At 54.4% G+C, this 22,751-nt stretch overlaps 1 protein-coding gene across 3 annotated transcripts in view; it reads right to left on the reverse strand.

Annotated features, from left to right (window-relative positions):
* Positions 1–1,535: 1,535 nt before the first annotated feature.
* Positions 1,536–22,751, reverse strand: part of SLC12A3 (solute carrier family 12 member 3) — a 37,258-nt gene continuing 16,042 nt past the window's right edge. For 2 of the 3 annotated variants that reach the window (XM_087420222.1, XM_004431634.3), the window contains 12 exons: positions 22,474–22,573; positions 21,386–21,497; positions 20,862–21,002; positions 19,438–19,544; positions 17,884–17,966; positions 16,658–16,735; positions 15,862–15,963; positions 14,859–14,970; positions 12,437–12,523; positions 9,042–9,177; positions 7,147–7,214; positions 1,536–2,605 (listed from right to left, as the gene is read on the reverse strand). In XM_087420222.1, coding sequence (XP_087276348.1) covers positions 2,464–2,605; positions 7,147–7,214; positions 9,042–9,177; positions 12,437–12,523; positions 14,859–14,970; positions 15,862–15,963; positions 16,658–16,735; positions 17,884–17,966; positions 19,438–19,544; positions 20,862–21,002; positions 21,386–21,497; positions 22,474–22,573 — 1,268 coding nt within the window. In that variant the 3' untranslated portion in view covers positions 1,536–2,463. Of the gene's footprint in view, positions 2,606–7,146; positions 7,215–9,041; positions 9,178–12,436; positions 12,524–14,858; positions 14,971–15,861; positions 15,964–16,657; positions 16,736–17,883; positions 17,967–19,437; positions 19,545–20,861; positions 21,003–21,385; positions 21,498–22,473; positions 22,574–22,751 lie in introns of those variants that run through there. The other variant, XM_087420223.1, reaches the window with a different exon arrangement.

Genomic DNA, 22,751 nt, shown 5'->3' on the forward strand with positions numbered 1-22,751 from the left:
AATTCTGTTGACCGAGTGAACGTATTTTTTATTCATTCATTGTTTCTGACCTCACTATTAACTCAAGGCCTTTTTTTTTTAAAAAACAAAGCTATTATCATTATTCAAGATTTGATTTCCAACATAGTGAAAATTCTTTTTTGTTTTTTTTAAATGCCCGAAGCCAAAGCATTCTCTGTTCTGGAATTAGGGTCTCTTCGAAGTCTGAAGAAGGAGCACCCATCTGCCAGGAAATGGTTTTCCGTGTGGCTCTAGGAAGGCAAGCCTTCCCTGATTAAGGCTTTGCCTTATCTGGAGTTGGGAGTTGGTCTCAGGTCCACTGAATGGCTCAGAGGCAGGCCCCCCTCTGGTCCCTCAGGAGCAGAGGAGCCGTCCCTAATGAGCTCAGCCTGGTGCTCGGTCTCTCTCAGCAAGCCCTGACTCAGGAAAGAACAGTGGGGCTTGAAACAGCCTGGGAGCCCAGAGCCTTAGGTCTCTGCAGCGGGATGACCTGAGAAACGCTCAAGTCCTCTGGGCTCTAACTGTGAAAGATGACATGAGTGGAGCCATATTAAAACAGAGCCAGAGCAGCCATTTCAGAGGAATTGCCTTGTATGTCTTGTTTTCTTTATCTTCCAGACTGGACCAAACCGCCAACATTCCAAGATGTCAGGATAAGAACATCCTGTCTGTGAGGACTGAGGGAACTGGACTTTGCTGATGACGAATCTCAACCAGTCAGTGGAGGACAAGTCTAGCCTGACCTCATCCAGCACCAGTGTACTCTAATTCAGCTCACCTCATCCTCCCTTTTTCCATAAAAACCCTAAGTCCCTCTCCTGTAATCAGGACACTATTTGGGTTTCTACCTGAATCTGTGATCCACGAATTGCAATTCTTTGATCCCAAATAAACGCTTTGCCTCTTAAACTGGCTTCTGTTTTTACAGGTTGTCATAACCCAAGAACGAGATTTTGCCTTCAGGACTAAATGGGCACTTCAGTGGGCCTGGAGGGGGCCGACCAAACCCAAAGATGCCTCGTTCCTTCAGCCACCCCAGTGCTACTGGAAGAAGGCCCAGCCCGTCGTATCCCCAACAACTCACCTTTATGCTGCTCGGGGGTGTGTCTAGCGCTGAAACGCGCTTTTAGGGAGCCTCACCCACCAGCTGGGACATCTCAACATAATTCTGCTCTTGTATCCTCTTGGTTGGTGCAAACACTCTGGACTATTCAATCCATAGTAACCGGAACACCCTTACCCGAGTAGGGTTCATCCTCCCCAGGTTCTCTCTCTTCTCTGACCCCCACCTTGCATTCCCCCCACCGCAGTCCCCTCTGCCACTTGCTCTGTTTCCGTCTCTTTCCAGCAGCTCCTCCTCCCCTGTGCTGTCACCTGGCCTTGGGCTGGGTTTGGACCTTTCCGATCCTTTGCCCAATCTTGCCATCTTTACATCCCCACTTCCCCTTCCCCATCCGTGACCCACCAAACCTGCATCCCTGACCAACCTCCACCCTCCATCCCCAACCAAACCTGAAAGTTAACGCCCTCCCAGAGACTCCCTAAATCTTGCCCCTCCTCTGAAGCTCTTTCTTGACACGTCCACCCTCAATACCCTGCTCATGTGTTTTGTCAGTTCCCTTCCCTTCCCTGTGGGATGAGCAGGGGAAATGGCAGTGATGCTTAACATGGCCTTTCTCCAAACCAGCCAGGCTTTTCAAATCGTGGGTCACCTCCCCTTAGTGCGTCCCAAACTCATTTTAGTGGATTGCGACCAACGTTAAAACGAGAACGAGAACTAGAACAGAAAATATCAGAGTGCATCACCCTTAGTACGGATAAGTATTGTTTTGTGACACTTTCGTTTCACTGTGTGTCTGTTCCAAGGCTCAATGTAAAATATATTTCTGACTGTGGGTTGCAGCCCCCAAAAGTTTGAAAGTCCCTGGTCTACCAAAGAACCAACCAAAACACTGAAGACACATTATTATTGAAAGTGAAGGTAGTGAGAGGGGGTTAAAGAAATTTGCATTCTCATGGAGGCTCAAAGAGCCGTGCAGTCCTCCTGAAGGGCTACAGGTGGGCGCCCATTCCCCTGACTGTGGAAGAGGGGGACACGGTTAGGGAGTCCCCCAGGGAAGGTCAGTAGGAACTGCCAGGACTCACACCCGGCACTCTGACTCAAACTTGTATATATCAAAGACTGAAATCTGATTAGTTGTAATTAAGATCAAAATAAAGCTTAAAAGGAATATGGATCCACCAAAATATTTTCCATGCAACTCCATCTGCTACTTCTCCAGCCAAAGCCCAGAGGACACGTCCAATGGGAGGAGGGTCCGGCCAAAGTTTGGAATCTACCAGCTTCTTCAGTGGGATCATCAGATGCTACCGTTTAAAGTGCAACAGAACGTGAGTCTTGTCTCCGAGGAGAGGTAGACGTCCCGTGCCCTTGGCTTCAGGCAGGCAAGGCCAAGCATGGAGTTACTGGCAGTAAAAGGTGAGTACGTTCTCCTGGTTTCCTCGGATCAAGATGACCGGAGGTCTGAGGTCCTGGGACAGCGTCTCCAGCCAGGCCATGTACAGCGAGCTCGGGCACTTCCCCTTCCTCCCTATGGGCAAGGTGCTGCAAGGCAGGAAGAAGCGGCAGACGAGGAATTACCAAGGGGCCTTCCCCCCACAGCCCATGGTTTGCTTTCTGAACAGTAGCTCTGTTTATTGACCCCTTCAGAGCGCCTCTTCCCAGCCACCCTAAGAACAACCTCCCACGCTCCTTAAAAGCATGACTTGAAATGTACCTTCAGCCATGAAGCATTTCTAAATAAAGCCACGGCCTGTAAGGCCCCATGATCTGGTCCCCACCAGCATCCACAACCTCATTTCCTACCACCCTCAGCCTCGCTCACCTGCCTACAGACACAGTGGCTTTCTTTCCATTCTAGAAAGAAATCCTTATTCCTGCCCCAGGGCCTTTGCACAAGATGTTGAAGGCAGTGCTCCCAGCTCATCACCTGGTTGGCTCCTTTGTATCACTCAGGTCTTAGCTCAAGTAGACCTCCGTCTCTGATCACCCCCTCCAAAGCCAGCCTCCCATCTCTATCAGATCACCCTGTTTCATTGTCTTCTTAGCGCCTCACACTCTCAAGATCCTCTTTTCATTTATTTGTTTGTTGTCTGTCTCCCCCACTAGACTATATGTTCAGACCGGGTTTGTCTTGTTCACCACGCCTTCCCCTGTACCCAGAACACAGTCTGATACAGTGGGGCTATTGTGGGTGATCCCGCCTCATCAGGACATGCGAATCCTGCCAGCCACACACCTGCCTGTGGCCACAGCAGTGTGATATGGTCACACCCTTCAGCTGAATGTCCTTGTCCTGCCTCCTGCTGTGTGTGTAAGGCCCTGGGGGCAGGACTCCGCCATTGCCTTTGGAGGACCCCTTGTTGAACCGCAATGCTGTGCAAATTACGAGAAGCCTGGGAATGCTGTTCCACCATATTTCCATGGCTATTTCAGGAAGGGACTTTTCCACCATCCTGAGATTCCAAAAATGCATTGGGAGGGCTGCAGCTGCCCTGCTCTTGGCTCTTGGAGAAGGCGGCATCTGCAGACCCAGCTGGTGTGACACGAAGTCGGGGCTCCACCACCTTACGTGGGACTGCACTTTCTTTGTTTTCCCAAAGTACATCCACGGGTGTTATTTCATCAGAACTTCAAAACAACCCTGGGGAAAGGGCGGGGCTGGCCCCGCCCTCTCTCCCAGCGAAGGGAACCTCGGCAGACGGCAGACGGGAGGATGCTGTGCCAGGCTGCTGGGCTCAGAGCAGGGCTCTGGTGTCAGAGAAACTGAGTCCCAGCTTTGCCACTCCTCAGCCACGTGGCACCTGAGCCCGTTTTCTCTTCCCTAACGTGAGGACACACAAACCTCCCTCGGGGGGTGTTTGCGAGAGCTAAAGACGACGAAACACACAAAGGCGTCGCACGATGCCTGGCACAGAGCATGCCCTCCCAACGTCAGCAGCTCCTGTCATCACGTATCATTATTTACCAGCACGAGATGACCCAGTGGGTGACCACGCTGAGCCGGGCTTGAACCAGGTCGTGGGATCTCCCCGCCCCAGCTGCCTCTGCTCACTGCACGCCCCCCTCCGCTGCGAAGGCAAACTGGGGTCCCCAGACAGTGCCCCTTATTTAAAATTCCATCCTCAAAGCTTCACTTGGGACAACCACTCCCCTCCTTTATAAAGCAAGGTCCCCAGGATGGGGGAAGACAGGTGGGAACAGGACATTTCATTCAGCTAGTGTCACCTTTGTTAGAATGTGTTTGTGTTTGTCTGGTGACTTTCCGGGGAAAAGGAAAGTGGGAATATTGAAACCAAACTTTCCTGATTCAACAGTTATGCCAGAGGCTGAACGTGCCCTCTGGGATCTGCTGCATCATTTTCGGGGACTGAATTCAGCAACGTCAAAGGGCACGAGGGGACTGGTGGCTGCACTACCAGGGACAGGGGACTTGCATCACTCCTGCTGTGGCCTTTCAAGCTTCAGCGTGAAGCTCCCTCCTCCAGCAGAGCCTGTCCTCCCATCCGAGGGACAGGCTCCCGTACAGTCACCCCCACACCAGTCAATGGCGCTCTCTATTCCTGCTCACAGGACGTGCGCTCTAAGCTACTAATCTTTAGAAACAAAGCTGCTCCAGAACAAAGGAAGTTTTTGTTCAGCATTGCAGCTCTTAGCCACAAAGAAAGGCAGCCTTGGATCTAACCTAGAGGTGGAACGAGAATCCCGCGTCAGAACTTCGTCACGGGTTTCAAAACCCAGCCCCCACTTTGCAGCTGTGAGGTCAGGGGCAAGATGATTAACTCCTCCGGGACTCGGTTTCCTCATCTCCAGAGTGTGTGTGGAGGGGAGATGAAATAGAACCACTTCATAGAGTTTTGAAAATTAATAAGGCCCAATGCCTTGAGTGTCACAGAGGCTCAATCCATAAAATGCAATGTCGATTATTATTATTTTGATTATTACTATTTGGCTTTGAGGAGGCAGTCTTTATGGAAAGAAGAGGTGTCTAGACTGGAAAGTTAGACCAGAGGTAGGTTGTCAGTCTAGTCAAAGGTTGTTGGACTGGTTACAAGGCTGGTTTATCAGCTGTGCAGGTTAAGCTGAGCTCAAACACGGCTGCTAATCACATAAACCACTGATTGATTAGTAGACAATAAACAACCAAGATCTGCCTCAAATTTGCTCTAGAAAATGGTCCCGGTGTCCTCCCCAAAATGCTGTACAATGTGATTTTGTCATTTCCCTGAGGCTGGGAAGGATTTTTTTCTTCCCCAGAATTTCTGGGGAAGGCAGGTTCCTGGGCTCCACCCCAGACCCTGATCTGGAAGGATTTGAGGAATTTGCCATTTTCCACAAGTGCGTGGTGGTTCTGGTGAAGGTGACCCTCAGACTGAACTTTTAGAAGCAGGGCACGGCTCCGGGCTGGAGATTAGCAATGCAAAGACTCAGCTGCCATCCTCCCCCTGGAGTGGGCTGACAGCAGGGCCCCTTTCGGCAACAGCTGTAGCTGCCGCCACGGGCGCAGGCGTCTTCTCTAAGACGACTGGACTCATGATTATCTGTATCAGCTAATCCCACAAAGGCTGGTGGGCGGGGGATGGCTTTCCCCATGAGGTCCAGGGGTGGGGGAGTGGGAGGGCAGAGGCGCCAGCAGATGGAGACCTCCCGGGATGACATTCCTCATCTGATGGCCTGAGAGACTGACTCATTTTAGGGCAAATAAACTTAGAATCATAGTATGTTAGAGTGAAAGAAAATCTGGAAATAATCTAGTTTAACTCCTCTATAATCAGGGAAACTGAGGCTCAGAGAAGAAGGTTACTTGCCCAAGGCCACACTGTGGGCTAATAGCAGAGACAAAATGCAAACTTGCTTCTCTGAAGGGAGGTGGCACTCACGAAGACGTGTTTGGCACGCCCAGATCTCACACCCAGGAAAGGTCCGGGGAGCCGTCCCAGGATGAAGCCATTCCCACTGTCTTGCACTGTGACCCACTCCGCACCCAGGCCAACGCTGCAAGGTGTTGGCCAGAGGCTTGGAGATAAACCCAGCTCTTCGCTTTATCACAGTTTCCACATAAAGGAAACGTGGAGAAATTTCTTGGTACAAAAAATTATCTTCCTAAAAGCCCCCGGAAGCACCGTTTCAGGCAGGGCCAGCTCCCCGGGTGTGCAATCTGTGCGCGCACACGGCCCTGCACTTAGGAGGATCCCCTGCCGGGTTTAATGCTCTGCTGTTACTATCCTGACATTCTTAATAATTTTAGAACAAGGGGCCCCGCGTTTTCATTTTGCACTAGGCCCTGCACATTGTATGCTTGATCCTGGTTTCAGGGGATGGAAAAACAGGCTCGGCAGGCTTCTTAGCTACCCTGCGGAATTCCAGGAGGCTAGCCCCAGGAGACGTAAGATAGGCCAGTTACTCACCTTGTCAGATCCCCTATTCCCTCTGAGCTGACCCCTCTTGGAGAGGGGACTCAGGTGGCGTGGGTGCCATGTTCTTCCTCCTGGCCCCCAAGAGAGTAGAGCCACCCCGAGACTCTCTCTGTGCCACTGTCACCTTCCATCTCACCTTCCATTTACCTGGCCTTGGCCAATACCCACCAGAAGCGGCTCCTAACTGGACACAGGCAGCAGCAACGGCAGCCCGAGGGTCTGACCCACACAGAGCGTGGAACAGCCGGGGCTGGGGCAGGCCTCTGCTTCTACCGCCCAGGCTGGGTACCAACATCAGCTGGGGTGGCCAATGGCCAAAGGGGGCTGGCTGATTCTCAAACAACTAGGAATCGATTTCCTTCTGGAATGAGCTGGGTCCCCTTTGCCAAGCCGAGTTTGGCAGGAAAAGGCAACAGACAAGGGAAAAGCCATGGTGGGGAGTCAGTGAGGCTGGGATGTGTGAGGCCCTTGACCTCTCCAGATGACACTCAGACGAGGGGCATGGGGCAGACGCAGGCCTGGCCACACGCTGAGAAGCCACCTGGGCTGTGTTTAGCGACCTTTGGGCCCTTCTTCCCCACAGGGAAGGCTTGGGCCTCGGCTGGTGCCCACCCTTCCCAGAGCTGATGCCCCTGAGACCCGTGTCTCCTCCCGCGCGGGGCTACTTACATGACGACGAGAGCAGCGTCTCGGGAATAATCCAGCAGAATCTCATTCAGCCTCACCTGCCGAAGCGACTGGGACGAGGAAAAGCCACGTGGTCACTTCCCACCTCCTCCTAAGCAGTTCCCGCCAAGCCAAGGGGCCTCATTTTTTTTTTTTTTTTTTGGTGAGGAGATCAGCCCTGTGCTAATATCTGCCAATTCTTCTCTTTTTTTGCTGAGAAAGACTGGCCCTGGGCTAACATCCGTGTCCATCTTCCTCCACTTTATGTGGGACACCGCCACAGCATGGCCTGACAAGTGGTGCGTCGGTGCACGCTCAGGATCCGAACCCGCGAACCCCGGGCCGCTGCAGCGGAGCGCACGCACTTAACCACTCTGCCACCGGGTCGGCCCCCAAGGGGCCTCTTTTAACCGTTCAAACTGGATGCAGGAAGGATTCCTCCTACGTTATGATAGACTCTCCTGCCTCCAAGAAGGAAGGAGACCCTCACAGTAATTGAGTGCCAAGCTCACTTCTTTGAGAAGTCCTCCTTGGTTTCTCCTTGCCTGACCTTGTTACCATGACCAGCGGGATAGCGGGGAGAGAGCACTTGACGTGGTGTCGGGAGAGCTGGGTTCAAATCTCAGCCCTGATGGTTCACAGCAGAGAGAATCTGAGCAAGGACGGTTGCCTCCCCGAGCCTCACAGTCTTCATCTGTAAAATGGGTATGAGAGTACCCTGCCCAGGGGAATCTAGGGAGGATGGAGTGAGCTAACCTATGCAAAAGCACCAAGCAGAGGGCCAGGCACCGGAATGCACTTGATAAGGTGGACTCGGAGTGGGGGTGGAATGTTCCAGCTCCTCCAGAACAGAGTTGGCACAAGCCTTCTCTGGACACTATGCCTTATTCAGCATTCTCCAAGGAGCCAGGCTTTGTGAGCCCTCTGGGGCAGGGCCTCAGGGCTGACGGATCAGGGAATTCCCCAAAGCTTATGTGGGGTTGGTTATGGGGGAGACTCCCTCCCATCCCAAGACCTGGCTCTAAATTGTTCAGAAGTGATTGACACTCTGAGTCTGATAGTGGATGGACACCCATTTGAGAGAATGACAACTGAGGGGGAGTGAGCTAACCTAGCCCAGGGATTCTCCATCTTGCTGGACACTTTGACACTTTGGCTGGAATAGTTCTTCACTGTGGGAACTGCCCTGTGGGTTGTAGGATGTTTAGCAGCATCCCAGGCCTTTACTCACTAAGCGGCAGCAGCAATCCCACCCCCAACGGTGACAACCAAAAATGTCTCCAGAGGCTGCCGAACGTCCTCTGAGGGGCAAAATTGCCGCCGGGGAGAACCGGTGACCCAGAGCACATAGGGAGCAGAACGGTGACCCCGGGCCCCTAACTGCTCGCCCACCTTGAAACGGCCACGGCAGCCGCCCTCCTCCTTTAGCCCTTATTAGAGTCCTGAAGATGCTGACTGGGAAGGGGTGGCCGTGGCTTTTTGCTGCATCTGGCGGGGGTCTACAGGCTAGGGGAGAAGGTCAGCCAGCCTTGTTGGGCCACGGGACAAATTCTGCCTCTGCCTTCACCACTTGCCTCATGAATCCCTTTCGGCAGGCATGGAGGAACAGGGGAGGGGAGGGACAGGGACTCTGGACAGGCCATCACCACGGCGGGGTGTGACTCAAAATGGGCAGGAGGACCAGGCTCCCGTGCCAAGGATGGCTCTGAGTTCCACAACCGGGTTACCCGTCAGCCCGAGCATTTGTGGCTTCAGGATCCCTCAGAGGCTGGGAGTAGCAGGGGGGAGGGTCAGGGGAGGGGGTTAAGGAAGCTTAGGACAGATGGGGCACAGGGCCCTGACCCAGGGCGGCGCCCTGACCCCACCCCACCCCAGCAAGGCCCTTCTCTCTCCTGCACCTTGACTCTATTCTTGTTAACCTCCTCATCTGAGATCTTCCAGGGGCAGTCCCGCCTCATCTCGGTGACAGTGGCCTCGTCCTTGAAGCCATCATTCAGGCGGAAGGGTGCAATCATGTCCTCAAACCGCTTGGTGCTGGGGAGAGAGATAGCAGGTGAGACTGGGCAAGGAACGAGGTCGCCGGAGGGAGATGGAGGCAGTGCCACAGCGACATGTTTTCATTCTGACACTGCTGTTTACGTGAGAGCAGCTCCCATGTTGACTTCAGCGCTGAGGGTTGGGTCTGGCTTTCAACAGAACCTCCACGAGCTGTCCACGACCACTGAGCTGGGACCCACCTCCACCCACAGGCTGTTCCAGAGGTGTTGACTGAGCACTATTCTGTGCCAGGCTCTGTGCTCACAACAGTGAACAAACCAGACAACCTCCCCCGTCCCACAGAGCTCAAGGTCTGCTGGGCGACAAACAGGCAAATAAACATAGATGGGAGGTTTTATGAAGGTACAAACCGAGTAGTGGGATGAGGAACAACAGGGGTGGGGAAGGCCTCTCTGGACCAGAAGGATGCCTGTCCTTCTGAAGACAGCTATGCATAGGGCTGGGGGTGCTGGAGCAAACAGAGCTGAAGGTGCAAAGGCCCTGAGGCAGAAGTGTGTGTGGTCTGTCTGAAGAGCAGCAAAGGAGCCTGTGTGGCTGGAGCAAGGTGCATGCAGGGGAGAGTGGGAGGAGGCGAGGACAGACAGGTAGTGTGGGGCCAGATCAGGCAGGCCTTTGTATTTCCCCTGAGCAAGACAAGAAGCTGCTGGAGGGGTTTCTGTGTGATCTGACTTACATTATTTTATTTTATTTTTTTTTGTGAGGAAGATCAACCCTGAGCTAACATCCATGCCAATCCTCCTCTTTTTGCTGAGGAAGACTGGCTCTGGGCTAACATCTGTACCTATCTTTCTCCACTTTATATGGGACGCCACCACAGCATGGCCGGAGAAGTGGTGCGTCGGTGCGTGCCCGGGATCCGAACCCAGGCCGCCAGCAGCGGAGCGCGCGCACTTCACGGCTACGCCACGGGGCCGGGCCCGGACTTACATAATTAAAGATAGAAATTCGGGCTGGTCGGCATTGAGAGGAAGCCATGCAGATGGATGAGCTCACCTGGGGACAGAGTGAAGGGAAGAGGGTCCAGGGCTGAACCCCAAGGATGCCAACAAGTCAGGTAAAGGAGGAAGAGCCGGCAAAGGACACTGAAAGAAGGGCCCTGAGGCAGGAGGAAACCAGCAGGGGGTGGGCCTCAAGAGCCAAAAGCACTGTTTCAAGAAGGATCACTGTCAAAGCGACGGAGAGGCAGAGAAAGATGAGATCAGGCGCGGGCCCTGTGGATCTGTCAGGGTGGAGGTCACTGACGATGCTGGCTGGAGTGACTTCAGCGGAGCAGTGGGGTGGAAGGCGGCCTGGAGAGAGCTGGAGAGGGAGGGTTGGGGAGGCAGTGGTGACAGTGTAACATCGCTTCGGAGAAGTCTGGCTGTGCAAGGGAGGAGAGAAATGGTCCAGGGAGGGGAGGCAGATGCGGGGCAGAGGAGGGGACTTTAAAGATACGAGATGCTGCATGGGGTCTGCATGCTGGCTCTCCCTGTCCTCGCCACTGGGAAGGTATCCCTGTCTCTCCCTGTTCAAGCTCTCTCTCTAGGCTTTGCTCCTCCACCAGCAGAGACGACCCTGTTCCCTTTCGCATTCTGGTCCGTCTCTGCAGCCTTCTGATGGCTCCCCACGTCCTCCAGCCTGCACTGAAGCCGGGGTAGACCCTGGAGGGCAGGGCTGCAATGCACGCATCTCTGCCCCTGCAGCTCCAAGCACAGCCCCGAGCAAATGGTAGGAGACAGTACATCCATCACTGTTAGATAGTTCCTTTCTCCTGTCTCGATTTCCTTCCCTCTCCAGGTAATGGGAGCTATAAGGGACAAGTAATGGCCAAGAGGTCAGACCGACCTTCCTTTATTGAAGACAGAGAGTCCCGGAAAACCTCATGTGGACTGATTTACATAGAGCAAATCCTACTGTAAACGTCTTGTCTTAAGAATATCAAATTGAATCACTGAGAAAGTAAATAATCCCTTCCGTCCCCACAATTGAGCCTTGCTACAAATGCACACAGGGCTTTGCTTCAAGTCTGTGCACTTGCCTTTGCATGAGGGGAGTTGTTGCCCAGACCATTCAACATTTTCCCCACCCCAAGCACCAATGTGCTAATGTAACATCAGGGGCTATAGCTGCCGTGCTTTTGCCTCAGGGCCTTTGCACCTTCTATTCTGTTTGTTCCAGCACCCCTCAGCCCCTGCAAAAGGAGCTGCCATCCAGCCACGTGTTTTGGGCCATATGACTATGCCACCCCTGCCCATGGCCAACTGGACCAAAAGTAGCCAAGAAATAGGCTTTCCAGTAACCTCTACCTTGGCCTGGCAGGAAGGGATGAGCTGGGCTAGGCACAGGCCCTTTCTCAGGAAGGTAAATGAGGCAACGCCTGGAGAACGAGGCAGTTCGCAGTGGAGCTGGGACTGCAAGGAGAGGGCAAGATGCAGAGAGAGCTCAGAAGCGCCAGTAGGTGGAAGCCACGAATCCAGCATTTACTGGGCACTGACGCTGGGCTGGGTGCTGCGTCAAGCCCTTTCCATGGATTGTCTCTCAGACAGTGGTTCTCGTAGTGGAGTGCCTGCACCAGCCCCTGAGAGCTTGTTAGAAACACATGTTCTCGGGCCCTCTCCCAGATCTACTGACTCAGACTGTTGGGGGTGGGACCCAGCAAGCTATGTTTTCACCAGCCCTCCCGGTGATTCTGACACTTGCCAAGGTCTGAAAACCACTGTTTGATGATAACACTCAAGGTGCTAGGGAAAATTTAGAAAACCAGTCACTTTCAGAGGTAAAATCAGCCTTTTATGAGTAGCAAGCAACCTGGGCTTGTGAAGTGTGAAGCCAGACACTCCCTCGGCCCCCAGGTCTCTGGGGTGGGGGTGGGGGTGGGGGTTGGGGGGTCCCCGTGGATGAAACAGTGGGCTCTGCTCAAGAGGCAGAACAGCCATGACCTGCAATCATAAGAGCTTAAAAACCACTTTGCTCTAAGAAAAGCACAAATGTGAACATTCATCTGCCTCCAGCCCAGGTGTGTTTCTGAAAAAGCCCAGAGCTCTGATATGCAAAGAAAAAACTACAAGCATGAAAATAAACGGCTGCAAATGCTGACCCTTCCTCTTTCTTTCCATGAGCCCTGTCTAGGCGGTGGTGGCGAGGGCGGCCCCTCTGCCCTCAGCTCACCAGAGAGAAAGGGACGCTGGGCAGAGGGCCTGCGGGGCACACAGCTGGCCCTTCTGCCTGGAACCCCCAGTACAGAGAGAGAACTCACTGCTCAGCCCGCGGCTTCTGGTTGATGTCAGGAAGGACATGGACTTCGTGGAACCCCAGCCGGAACTTGCTCAGCAGAGAAATGATCCTGGAAGACGGATATTTTTTAAATTGTATTTATTCATTCATTCAATGAATTTTTATTGAGCAAAACAGGTCCGATCTGCTCACTGCTCTCAGGGAGTTTATATTCTAACCTGGGAGGGGGGTGGACAATAAACGAACATTGATAAAGTAGGTCAGATGGTGACAAGTGACACGGAAAAGTTATTGACCAGTACTTCCCAAGCACCTGGTGGCCCTCTCTGTCATAGCACACCCACGCACTAGCCGGGGAACTTGTTATAAAGCAGGTTCTGATTCAGCTGGCCTGGGATGGGGCCTGGGATTCTGCATTTCTGAGAAGTTCCCCAGTGATGCGAAGCTGCTGGTCCATGGACCACACTTTGAGAAGCAAAGGTCTAAGGGATGGGAAGATGCAGTACAGGAAATTACAGGATGGCTGAGGAAGCAAAGATAACACACGAACTAAGTACAGATGGGACCAGCAAGCCAGACGGTGCCAACTTTGCGTGCAACTGGGGAGGAGACGTCAACCGTGGTTTGCAGCCATCAGGGAAGGCTTCACAGAGGAGGTGGCGATCTGGCCAGATGATGCATGGTGGGTAAGACTGTTATAGGCCAAAGGGGGTGGAGTGGGGGGGTCCACATTGGAATCACCCAAGGAGCCTTGTGAACAACATCCCTGCCTTGGCCCTAGCCCCCCACGGCGTCAGAATCCCTGGGCGAGACTTGGCTTTGGCGATATCCCAGGACTAGTTCGTGGGATGCGAGCACCCCAGTAGGGGAGTCCAAATGAGCAAAGGTATGGGGGTGCAGCGGGTGGAGCGGGAGCAGTGGGGGGCTGGGAGAGAGGAAGGAGGGGGAGATAAGCCCAAAAGACCAGGCTGGGGCCCAGCCATCAAACCACCGCCGGCCCTGGAGCTTGGGAGGGAAGTTAGGAAAGCAGAGCTGTGGGCAGAGCTCTTGGTGCGCAGTTCGGGCGCGGGGGTGGGGGTGGGCAGGGCCTGGGCCGCAGGCAGCGCAGGCCTGGCCAGGGTCACGAGGAGGGCAGAGGACGTGACCCAGTAGAGAGAGAGTTGGCAGGCTGAGGAGGTTTCACGAGCTTTGCTTGGAAGACATCCCGTGACCCCACGGTGCCACGGCCTTGAGCTGAACGAACCCCGCTGAGCCCAACTTCCACCGGGAGCTGGGACCGGAAGCTAAGGCTGCAGAGCAGCCTTGTGGCTTCTTTACCCTTTGCAGATCACACAGAAGCCAGACACTATTTCCCCAAGCACTGCTGAGTAGGGTCTTCCGGTGGAGAAGTTCTCAGAGGGGGTGAGGACAATGAGATGGGCTGGCTGGGTTGGGCTTAACTCACGCAGGAGGTGACTGAGAAGGGGTCGTGGGGATGTAGTCCTGGCACAGGACTAGGGTGGCACAGGCCACGGGCTCCTGACCCTGGAGCATCACGGCCGGGATCGCTGCCGAGGGCCCTACAGGCTGAGCAGGGTTTCTTCTCTTTGGCTAGTTAATTGCACAACTTTGGGGAAGCCACCATCTTTCCCTGCCCACGCTCACCCTCCAGTGGTCCTCCATCCTACGACCTTTGACCTTGCGTGACCTGGCTCTAAAGCAGCAGTCGCCCAACTCTAAGCACACCTGTGCCACCTGCCCAACTCCTGCACCTCCCCACCTGTGTACCTGCCTTACTATTTACTTCCTTTTCAGCTTAAATCAACTCACGTTCTTACTCAGATACATCTTGTAAGGAAATTTCATATCACAATTTAAACAGAAAACCAGCACCTCATGCCAGAAAGAGGTGATCAATAAAACTCAAGTAAATAAACCAACGTCACTAAATTCTGGCCGGACGCCACTGCCTGCCAAGCCCCCAGGCCAGGCCTGCCCTCTCTTGCTCAGACAGGAGATCAGCACGGGTTCCCCAGCACAGAATCAGCCGCAGGATTGGAGGAGGATTAAGTCACTTCTCACCAAGAGATTCTGTGGGACTTGCTACCCCTTCTCCTGGTCACTCACGTCACCTCTGGCCTCACCAGGGACGCAACCCAAGCTTGAGGGGACATTGCCCCCAAGGACTGTAAGCTCCACCTCCTTCTCAGGAGGAGGGGACTTCTCCATCCTGCACTCCACACACGTTTCTCCTTGAGGAGGTTCGTGGTTTTAAAACTGAACACCGCTCCCTGTCACGGCCGGGACTAGGGCGTCTGCACCTTATTAAAGGGGGACGGGACGCCACAACTTCTGAAATGGAGAGGAACCCGCTCCTGCCCAGAGCTCCCTCGCACTGCTGCGGCCGAGGGTGGGGGAGCAGGAAGGGGCACACCGGGGGGTCCCCTGCCCGTGCTCCCACTTACGCCTTTCTCTCCTGGTCCATCCTGCTGATCTGGCCCCCCACGAACACGCGGGTCTTGCATTTGCTCCACCTCTTCTTGCGGCCCAGGAGATAGGGGACGAGGAGGGTGAGGCCTGGCGACGAGGGCCCCGTGAGCGGAGAGGAACACGCTCTCAGGATAGCGCGCTCTCTGGGGTCCCGCCCCGCCCTGCCACCAGCAAACCCGTCCCCTCTCTGGACCTCCGTTCACCCACCTGTATAATGAGCATGCCGGACTAGACCAGAGGGAGCTGTGGCCGGGGTTTAAATGGCCTGCACGATGTTTGGAATAAGTGAGCTGGCATTTAATAATTGGGGGATTTCACATGAAAATTGAGATGCTGTCACTTATCCCTGTGCCATCCACAAATTACTTCACCGCTCTGTGCCTCAGTTTCCCTATTTGTGAAGGGGGGCTAACAACACTTCCTGCCCGGGGATTGCATTAGGTTAACCCGTGTAAAGTACTCAGTGTCAAGCATATAGTAAGTGCTCAATCTATATCAGCTGTCAGTCATAGGATGTATCCCATTGGAGCAGAAACATTTTCTCTCTATCTGGGGCTCTATCAAAGGTGGGAATAATAAAGCTGAGAGTCACATGTTTTAGGAAAAATGGAAGAGAGTATATTTCTTTGGGAAGTGAAGAATATTCCTACAGATTTCCTGTGCACCAGCCCATCTCTCCCATTTGTGTCATGTGCTGTGAGCCCTAAGGCCTGTCCAGTCTGAAGGTTCCATCTCATACTGACCTCAGTTCCTCCCATAGAGTCCTCATTTTACAGCTGAAAAATTGGGTCTGAGAGAGGGGCCCAGCCGGGCTCCCCCGAGCCCAGTGGTAGGCCCGGGGATCCCTAGGTCCCTTTGTTGGGCTCTGAGGTCCCACCAGAGGCCTTGTTGAGAGCAGCCAAGAAGGGCAGGCCAAGAGACATAGAGTCATGGAGGGAAGATGGCCTGAGGGAGAGCTAGTGTCTGAGGGGCGCTGACCTCCATCGTCGAATAGCCAGTAGATGTCGATGGTCTTCTTGCCCTGCTCTGACTGGAAGATGGTGCTGGCCTGCTCCTCCCGTGCCAGGGCCTCGGGGTCCACTGCAGGAGCAGAGGGCAGGTCACACGGGAGCAGAGCACATTCAAATGCCTGAGTCTGAAAACAGAGCCAGCTGCCCTGTAAGGTGGGCTCGCTGTCACCTGGGCTGTGCACGCAGTGGCTGGAGGCACCCTGCAGCGGGTGTGCATCGAGGGACTAGCCCAGAGCACTGTCAGGGACCCTCCTAACACTGAGTCTCTGAGGCTCTGGCGGGTGGACCAGGAGCAGGGGTCCGGGACGCGCCCCTCCCTTGCTCCCAGCTTCTGTCTTCCAGGATTCTGGTGGGCATTAGGGGTGGGGTCCATTCTCTTAAAGACTCCTCTCTGCCCCTCACAGATGGCCACAGGATGCCCCCAGCTCCTGCACTGTAGGTCCGCTGCCTCCCAGAGCATCAGTGGGAAAGGACTGAAGGAGAACCCTGCCTCTGCCCTCCCTGCCCGTAACATTTGAGCATGAGGGGCCTTAGAGGGGGCGGGACATGGGCCCAGAGCCCAGCGAGTGGGTTCCCATAATGTCTGGACACTGAACTCCCCAGCAGGGTGGCAATCTTTAATACTGCCCAAGCCCTCTCCCCCTCAGTGACCCGACCCCAGGGGTCCTGGATGTCCCTTGCCCGTGACCAAGTTCCCGTGTGGCCCACCACTAGCTGCCCCACAGGGTGAGTGCCCTGAGCTGCTGTGTGGGGTGGGGACTGACGTGTGCAGGAGACAGACGGCCTGGTCCCACTGGCGCTGGCTCCCTTGCCGTCCTCCACTGGGTCAAACACAGGGTTAACTGCAAGAGAGAAGGCAGCTTTGTCCCCAGGCTCCCCTGCCTGGGGCACGTCCTGGTTCCTCCTCCTCCAGGGCTCCTCCTCACACCAGGAAGAAAGCCCTGGCTCCTCACCTTCCAGTTGATCCGGCCCCGCCTCCCTCTGGACCTGGCCCTTCATGCTCCAGCCCCACCCGGCTTCCTTGTGCTCCTCAAACAGCCCTCACTCATTCCCCTGCAGGCCTCAGTGGTGGGTGTTCCCTGAGCCAGGAGCATTCTCTCCCCAGCCCCCCGTCTAGCACAAGGCCCTCTCCTCAGGGAGGCCTTCCTGACCACGTGCCCCATGTCGGAGTCATTGTCTGAAACGTCTTATAACCACCGCATTTCCCCCTGATCGTCAGCTCCCCAGGGGCAGACTCAGGTTTGTCCCCGGCTGCACCCCCAGCGCCTAGAACAGCGTCATCAGGAGCGTGGCTGCTGCTCTGCAAATACTGGTTGCATAAATATTCGCCGAGCAACTGCTCTGTGCCAGGCGTGCCCTCGGCACTCGGTGACACGGATGAACAAGACCAGCCCTGCCCGCAGGAGACCCAGCGTCCACACCTCTCAGTTCCCCCACCACCCCCCTGTTTGTTTTTATATATTCGATTTCTTTCACATCTCTAAATATTACTAATTCAGAGTCTGCATATTCACATGTGACTTTACATGTAAAACACTTCCCCACTCCGGGCCCCAGCGATGGTCTCAGAGACCAAAATGTCCAGTTTTCGTGGCCTTATGTGTGTGGGTTCACGTTCCGGTGTCTTCATGTGGGCGTTCTCCTCTCTTCCTTTTTCCTCTCTTCTAGATCCTCTTTATCCCATCTGATTACAAAAGCTCTCATCGTGATTGGGGAATCCCTGAGTTCTGGTTCCCGTTCTGCCCACAGCTGGAAGCGTGACCTTGAACTGGTCACTTCCCCTTTCTGGGCCTCAGTTTCTCCATTTGGAAACCCGATGAGCTCAAAGGGACCAGCAAAAGCTGACTTTCTAGGAGTCTGTGACCTTTTATTCCTTACTAATTTTCCCCTCTCTTCCCTCCACCACTTAAAAAAAATTGGGTTCTAGAACTTTCTGGGATCCTGTTCCGGTTTTTGACAGGGGTGCCGAGCAGGTGGGGTGTGTACTCACTGTGTGCCTGCATCATCTTCGAGATGTTGAGACCCTCCCGCATCCTCATGACACACACCCCGTAGTTGAAATCAAAAGCATCGCTGGAGAGAGAGGAGGTGGGGTCAGGCTCGTCCTGGACCCGGCCCCAGCCCCCAGGAGACCAGATGTCCAGAGCTGGCTCTGCCTCCCACCACACCCTTTCTGCTCTCTGGGCCTCAGTCTCCCCATCTATACAATGTGCAGGCAGAACTGGAGAGTCCCCAGAACCCCACTAGCTCTACAGTCTGTGGCCCTGGGGACCCTGTACTCAGGGAGAAACCAAGTCAGGCCAGTCTTGGAGCCAGGCCCTGTCCCCCTGATACATTTGGATAATCCTCACAGCTCTGCCAACAGAGGTGGGGATGGGAATTATTATCCCCGTTTTACAGATGCAAAAACTGAGTTTTGGGGAGTCACTTTTCCATGATCAGACAACAAAGGAAGTGGCCAGCTGGGATTAGAATTAAATAGCCAAGAGTGTAGACCCGAGGGCACACATCCACACAGGAAGGGTCTCACTCATGAAGGCAGCAATAGGTCGTCTATTGGCAACGGGCTCCAGAAGACTCCTGCCCCAGACGGGTATTGACTGCCCGGTTGACACAGAGACCGAGAGCCCAGCATTCGGGTGTGACTAATAGGTCCAGCATCGCCCTCCTGGACTCCTTCCATTACATGTCCCTGGGACAGGGACCTTTCAGGACCCAGAATTTTGGAGTCTTGCAATGTTGGAGCTGGGGAGGGGGCCTGAGAGCAAGGATTGCTGTGGTTTTGTCAGGGGCAGCTGAGACGCCCTGCTCAGAGTCACACAGCTGGTTCACAGCAGACATGGAGGCAGGCCCCAGGTCCCTAACCCTCAGCCTGGCGTTCTTTAAATGCCATTGCACACTTCCTCTCTGTACCACATCAATGCAGAAAGCAACTCAGGCAGGCATTTTCTGAGCCTTGCACACAAGAGCCGAAGGAGAAAGGGTTTGGAGTTAACCCTGAAATCCCCAGGGAGTTCATCCCCTGGTCCCATTCCCCAAGCTTGTCTTGTCGCCTCCTTGGAGGCCTGGTTTGACTTCTCACTCAATGGTACCACCTCACAGCTCGAGAGCTGGCTATCTGTAGGTCTTCTGCAGCCCATAGGTGGGCACAAGGTTTTCACCTAGAAATCCACATTTTCAACTTCCCTGAAAAACTAGATCTGGCAACCCTGGGTCCACATTTCTGCCTGGGCACAACTGGCTGGAGCCAAGTAATAGCTGCTCTATCCAGTTCACCACAGTCCTCACTGCTCTGTATTGTCCCACACCGGGCCCATTTCACTGTGTTACCTGCCTGTTCCCTGCCGATCTTGGTATCCCACAGATCACCAAGACCCACAGGTCAGAGTGGGGAACCCCCAGTCTGTCTGTTTCTTCCTCAGCTTTGAACCAGCGGATGCAGCTTCTTCATAGCACTGCTTCCCTTCGCTTGCCCAGGCTCAGGAAACTCCAAAGGCCCAAATCGACAGACGCTAGGCCCTGCCTCCCTCGTGCCCTCACTCACTGCAGAATGCCGACGTAGTCTTCCACCGTGGCAGGGTGAGCCGACTGCCAGTTCTTCTTGAACCCCACCACCAGGATGTTGGGCTTCATTCTCCCGAGACCTGCAGCCTGGTGGGGGGAGGGGGTGTGGCCGAGGGTGGGGGGTGAGGTGAGGGGTCAGGCCTCATGCCCAGCAGGGGCTCTGCTCTGTGACTAGGGTGGAGCTCTGTCTCGGCCCAGCTGCCCCATCCACCATGTGAGGAGGGCTCAGGAAACATCCCCCAGTCCAGGGTCCTGTCTGCCTGGACGCACCACGAGAAAGGTGAAGCTACCTACAGCCGAAGTTATCCCCTGTGGCCTCTCCGAGCCTGGCCCCATGACCAGACTGTCCCATTAGTTCTGGGTTATCCCAGCTCCTGCTTCTCTTTCGAACTATTTCTCATAACAAGGGACTTGAATTCGGATGTCAAGCTTGGAGTATTCCTAGGTCATCCAATCCACACATCTTTTATATTTCTCTTTTTTTAGTACTTAAAATTTTTAAAAAAAATTTTTAAGGTCAAATTCACATAACATTAACACATAAAATTAACCATTTTAAAGGGTATAATTCAGTGGCATTTAGTATACTCACAATGTTGTGCAACCATCACCTCTATCTACTCCCAAAATATTTTCATGACCCCAAAAGGAGACTGTCTATGCTCTTTTTTTAATTTTGAGAAATATTTAAAACTATTGAAAAGGATTCCCATATGTTGACCTAGAATTAACAACTGTATCCCTCTTCACAGATGAGAAAACTGAGCAGTAAAATTAACTGCCCAGTAGAATGTTCTAGATCTTGATATGAGTGGTGGTTTCATGCCACTGAGTGGTGTCTGGGTATGTAAACATTTATCAAACCATACACTTAGTATTTTTTGACTTTACTGTCTGTAAATTATATCTTAAAACAACAACAACAACAACAAAAGGGGCCAGCCCGCTGGGGTAGTGGTTAAGTTCATGTGCTCTGCTTCGGCGGCCTGGGGTTCGAAGGTTCAGATCCCGGGTGTGGACCTACGCACCACTTATCAAGCCATGCTGTAGTGGGGTCCCACATATAAAGTAGAGGAAGATGGGCATGGATGTTAGCCCAGGGCCAATCTTCCTCAGCAAAAAGAGGAGGATTGGCAATGGATGTTAGCTCAGGGCTAATCTTCCTCACCAAGAAAAAAGAAAACAAGATCCATCCAAGGTCACATGGCCCCCAAAGCTTCCAAGTTAGTTTCCCCAGGTCCTGGGCACTTGAGAAAGTGCCCTGAATGGGCATGTCTGGAGATGCAGCAGATGTGGGACTCTCGTTGCAGAAAAAGGGCTTCAACTAGCCCCTCAGGATGTCCCACCTTCCAGGTTGTCACACTGATTAGTAAGTCATATGGGGGAGCTCTGAACCCACGGCACCTGCATGAGAATCTGGACGCCGCTGCGGAGGTCCTCGGCGATAACGTCCGAGTAGAAGGCCTTGATCTTCCTCTTGTTCAGCCACTTGGTGTGCCCGTCGGCGATGAGCTGGAGCTCAGGCATCCTCTGTTTGCGGGGTCCCTGTGGGTGGTGGGGGCAGACGACGTCAGGGGCTGCCTTTGGCTTCTGGCCTGAGACTCAGTCCCTCTTCTGCCCTGGAGGCTGCCCCTTGGGCTCAGCAGCACCCAGAGGTGCCTGTTTTCCCTTATGGAGTTAGGGGAGGGAAAGAAGAGGGTGGAGGCAGGGAGGAAGATGAGGGAGCAGGGGAGAGGCAGAGCAGTGGGGAGAAGACAATGAGAGGGACAGGGAAGGAGAGAGAACCAGGCCTGCAGGGGGCCTGGCCCAGCTCTGCTGGTTCCACAGCCCCTCCGCCCCCATCCCCACCCCGCACCCCTGTGGGTGGACATTGTGCCCTGAGGCTCCTCTAGGAGTACAGCCCCGCCCCGCCTGCAGGGGGCACTCACGATGAGCACGTGGCCACAGATCATCAGGCTGAGGTTCCGGGTGAAGGTGCCCACAAAGTCCACCAGGGCCGGGCGGAAGTTGGGGGGCCCCGTGAGTACCAGGCACTGAGGGCTGAGGAGGGGAAGGGAAAAGGGCATGAGCCATCAGGACAGAGCCCAGGGTCTGGATGCCAAACACAGGTGCCCCAGGATTTCCGCCACCTCCGGGTCTCCCTTCCTAGACAGGTGAACCACCCTGTGGCCTCATCTTCCCGTCTGTGACCCAAGGGCGACTTTGGGGCCCTTCCAGCTCTCTTGGTGCCCTCCACACTGGGTGTCCCCTTGTCCTTCCCGCTCAGGCCACCAGCTCAGGCTCCACTTGGGCAAACCACCTTCCCAGCATGGTGGTGGGAAGATAAAGACTGGGAATGGGGAGGCCCGTCACTTAGGAGCTCACTGTGTCACCTAGGTGGGTGACTCAGCCTCTGTGTCAAGAGGCAGCTGAGGATCGAGGTCAAGGGCCACTACTTGACTGAGTCAGAGCCAGAAGAAATTGGCCACTCACCAGCTGTGTGACCTGGGGCCAGTTACTTAACCTCTCTGTGCCTCAGTGTCTTTATCCGTGAATGGGGTTAGTGATTTCATGTATCTCAGAGGGTTGTCATGAGGCTGTGTAAGGACTTTGTGCAGCATCTGGCTCACAGTAAATGCAACATAGATAGATATAGCCGATTATTAGCATTGCGATCTGGTGGGAAGGGGTCCTGGGCACACGATTCTCCTCGCCAAGGAGGGGAATTAGCTTTGAAGAGTGCCCGGGAGAGGCTCATCACAGTTGGCCTCACGAATGGTTGTGGTGGGAATTACAACACCAGATGGCCCTCTGCAGTCAGAAGAGCATGTTCCACTGTGGAAACTGAGGTACAGAGAGGTCACTCGACTTGCTTGGTCCCCATCAGGCAATGTCAACCCCAGTCCCCTGACTGCTGGTGGTCCACCTCCACCTCTGTTCCCTGCCCGGGTCAGGTGACAGGTCTTGGCGTGGAGCCTTGCAGAGCAGGGCCATGGCCCTCCCTGGGCCCCAGCGGGGTCCCGGAGGCTGCGCTCACCGGTAGTTCTTGATGTGATCCTCCACCTCGTTGAGGCCCACCGAGGAGCTCAGGGCCAGGTTGTAGGAGCCAGCCTGGACCGAGGAGCCCCAGTTTACCTCTGAGCGTGGGGGGTGAGGACAAGATCAGAAATCACCAAGAGAAACCAGACACGCAGAGGGAGGGGGTGTCGACCTTCTTTAGGAACCTAGCACCCACGGGAGCAGAGCCTCCTGGTGGGTGGACAGCCTGGAGGTCTGCTCCTAACCTTTGCACATACCATATGGCTACCACTTTGA

The sequence above is a fragment of the Ceratotherium simum genome, chromosome 30 (assembly GCF_057802395.1).
Source record: "Ceratotherium simum simum isolate JZ-2026a chromosome 30, ASM5780239v1, whole genome shotgun sequence".
Taxonomy (NCBI): domain Eukaryota; kingdom Metazoa; phylum Chordata; class Mammalia; order Perissodactyla; family Rhinocerotidae; genus Ceratotherium; species Ceratotherium simum.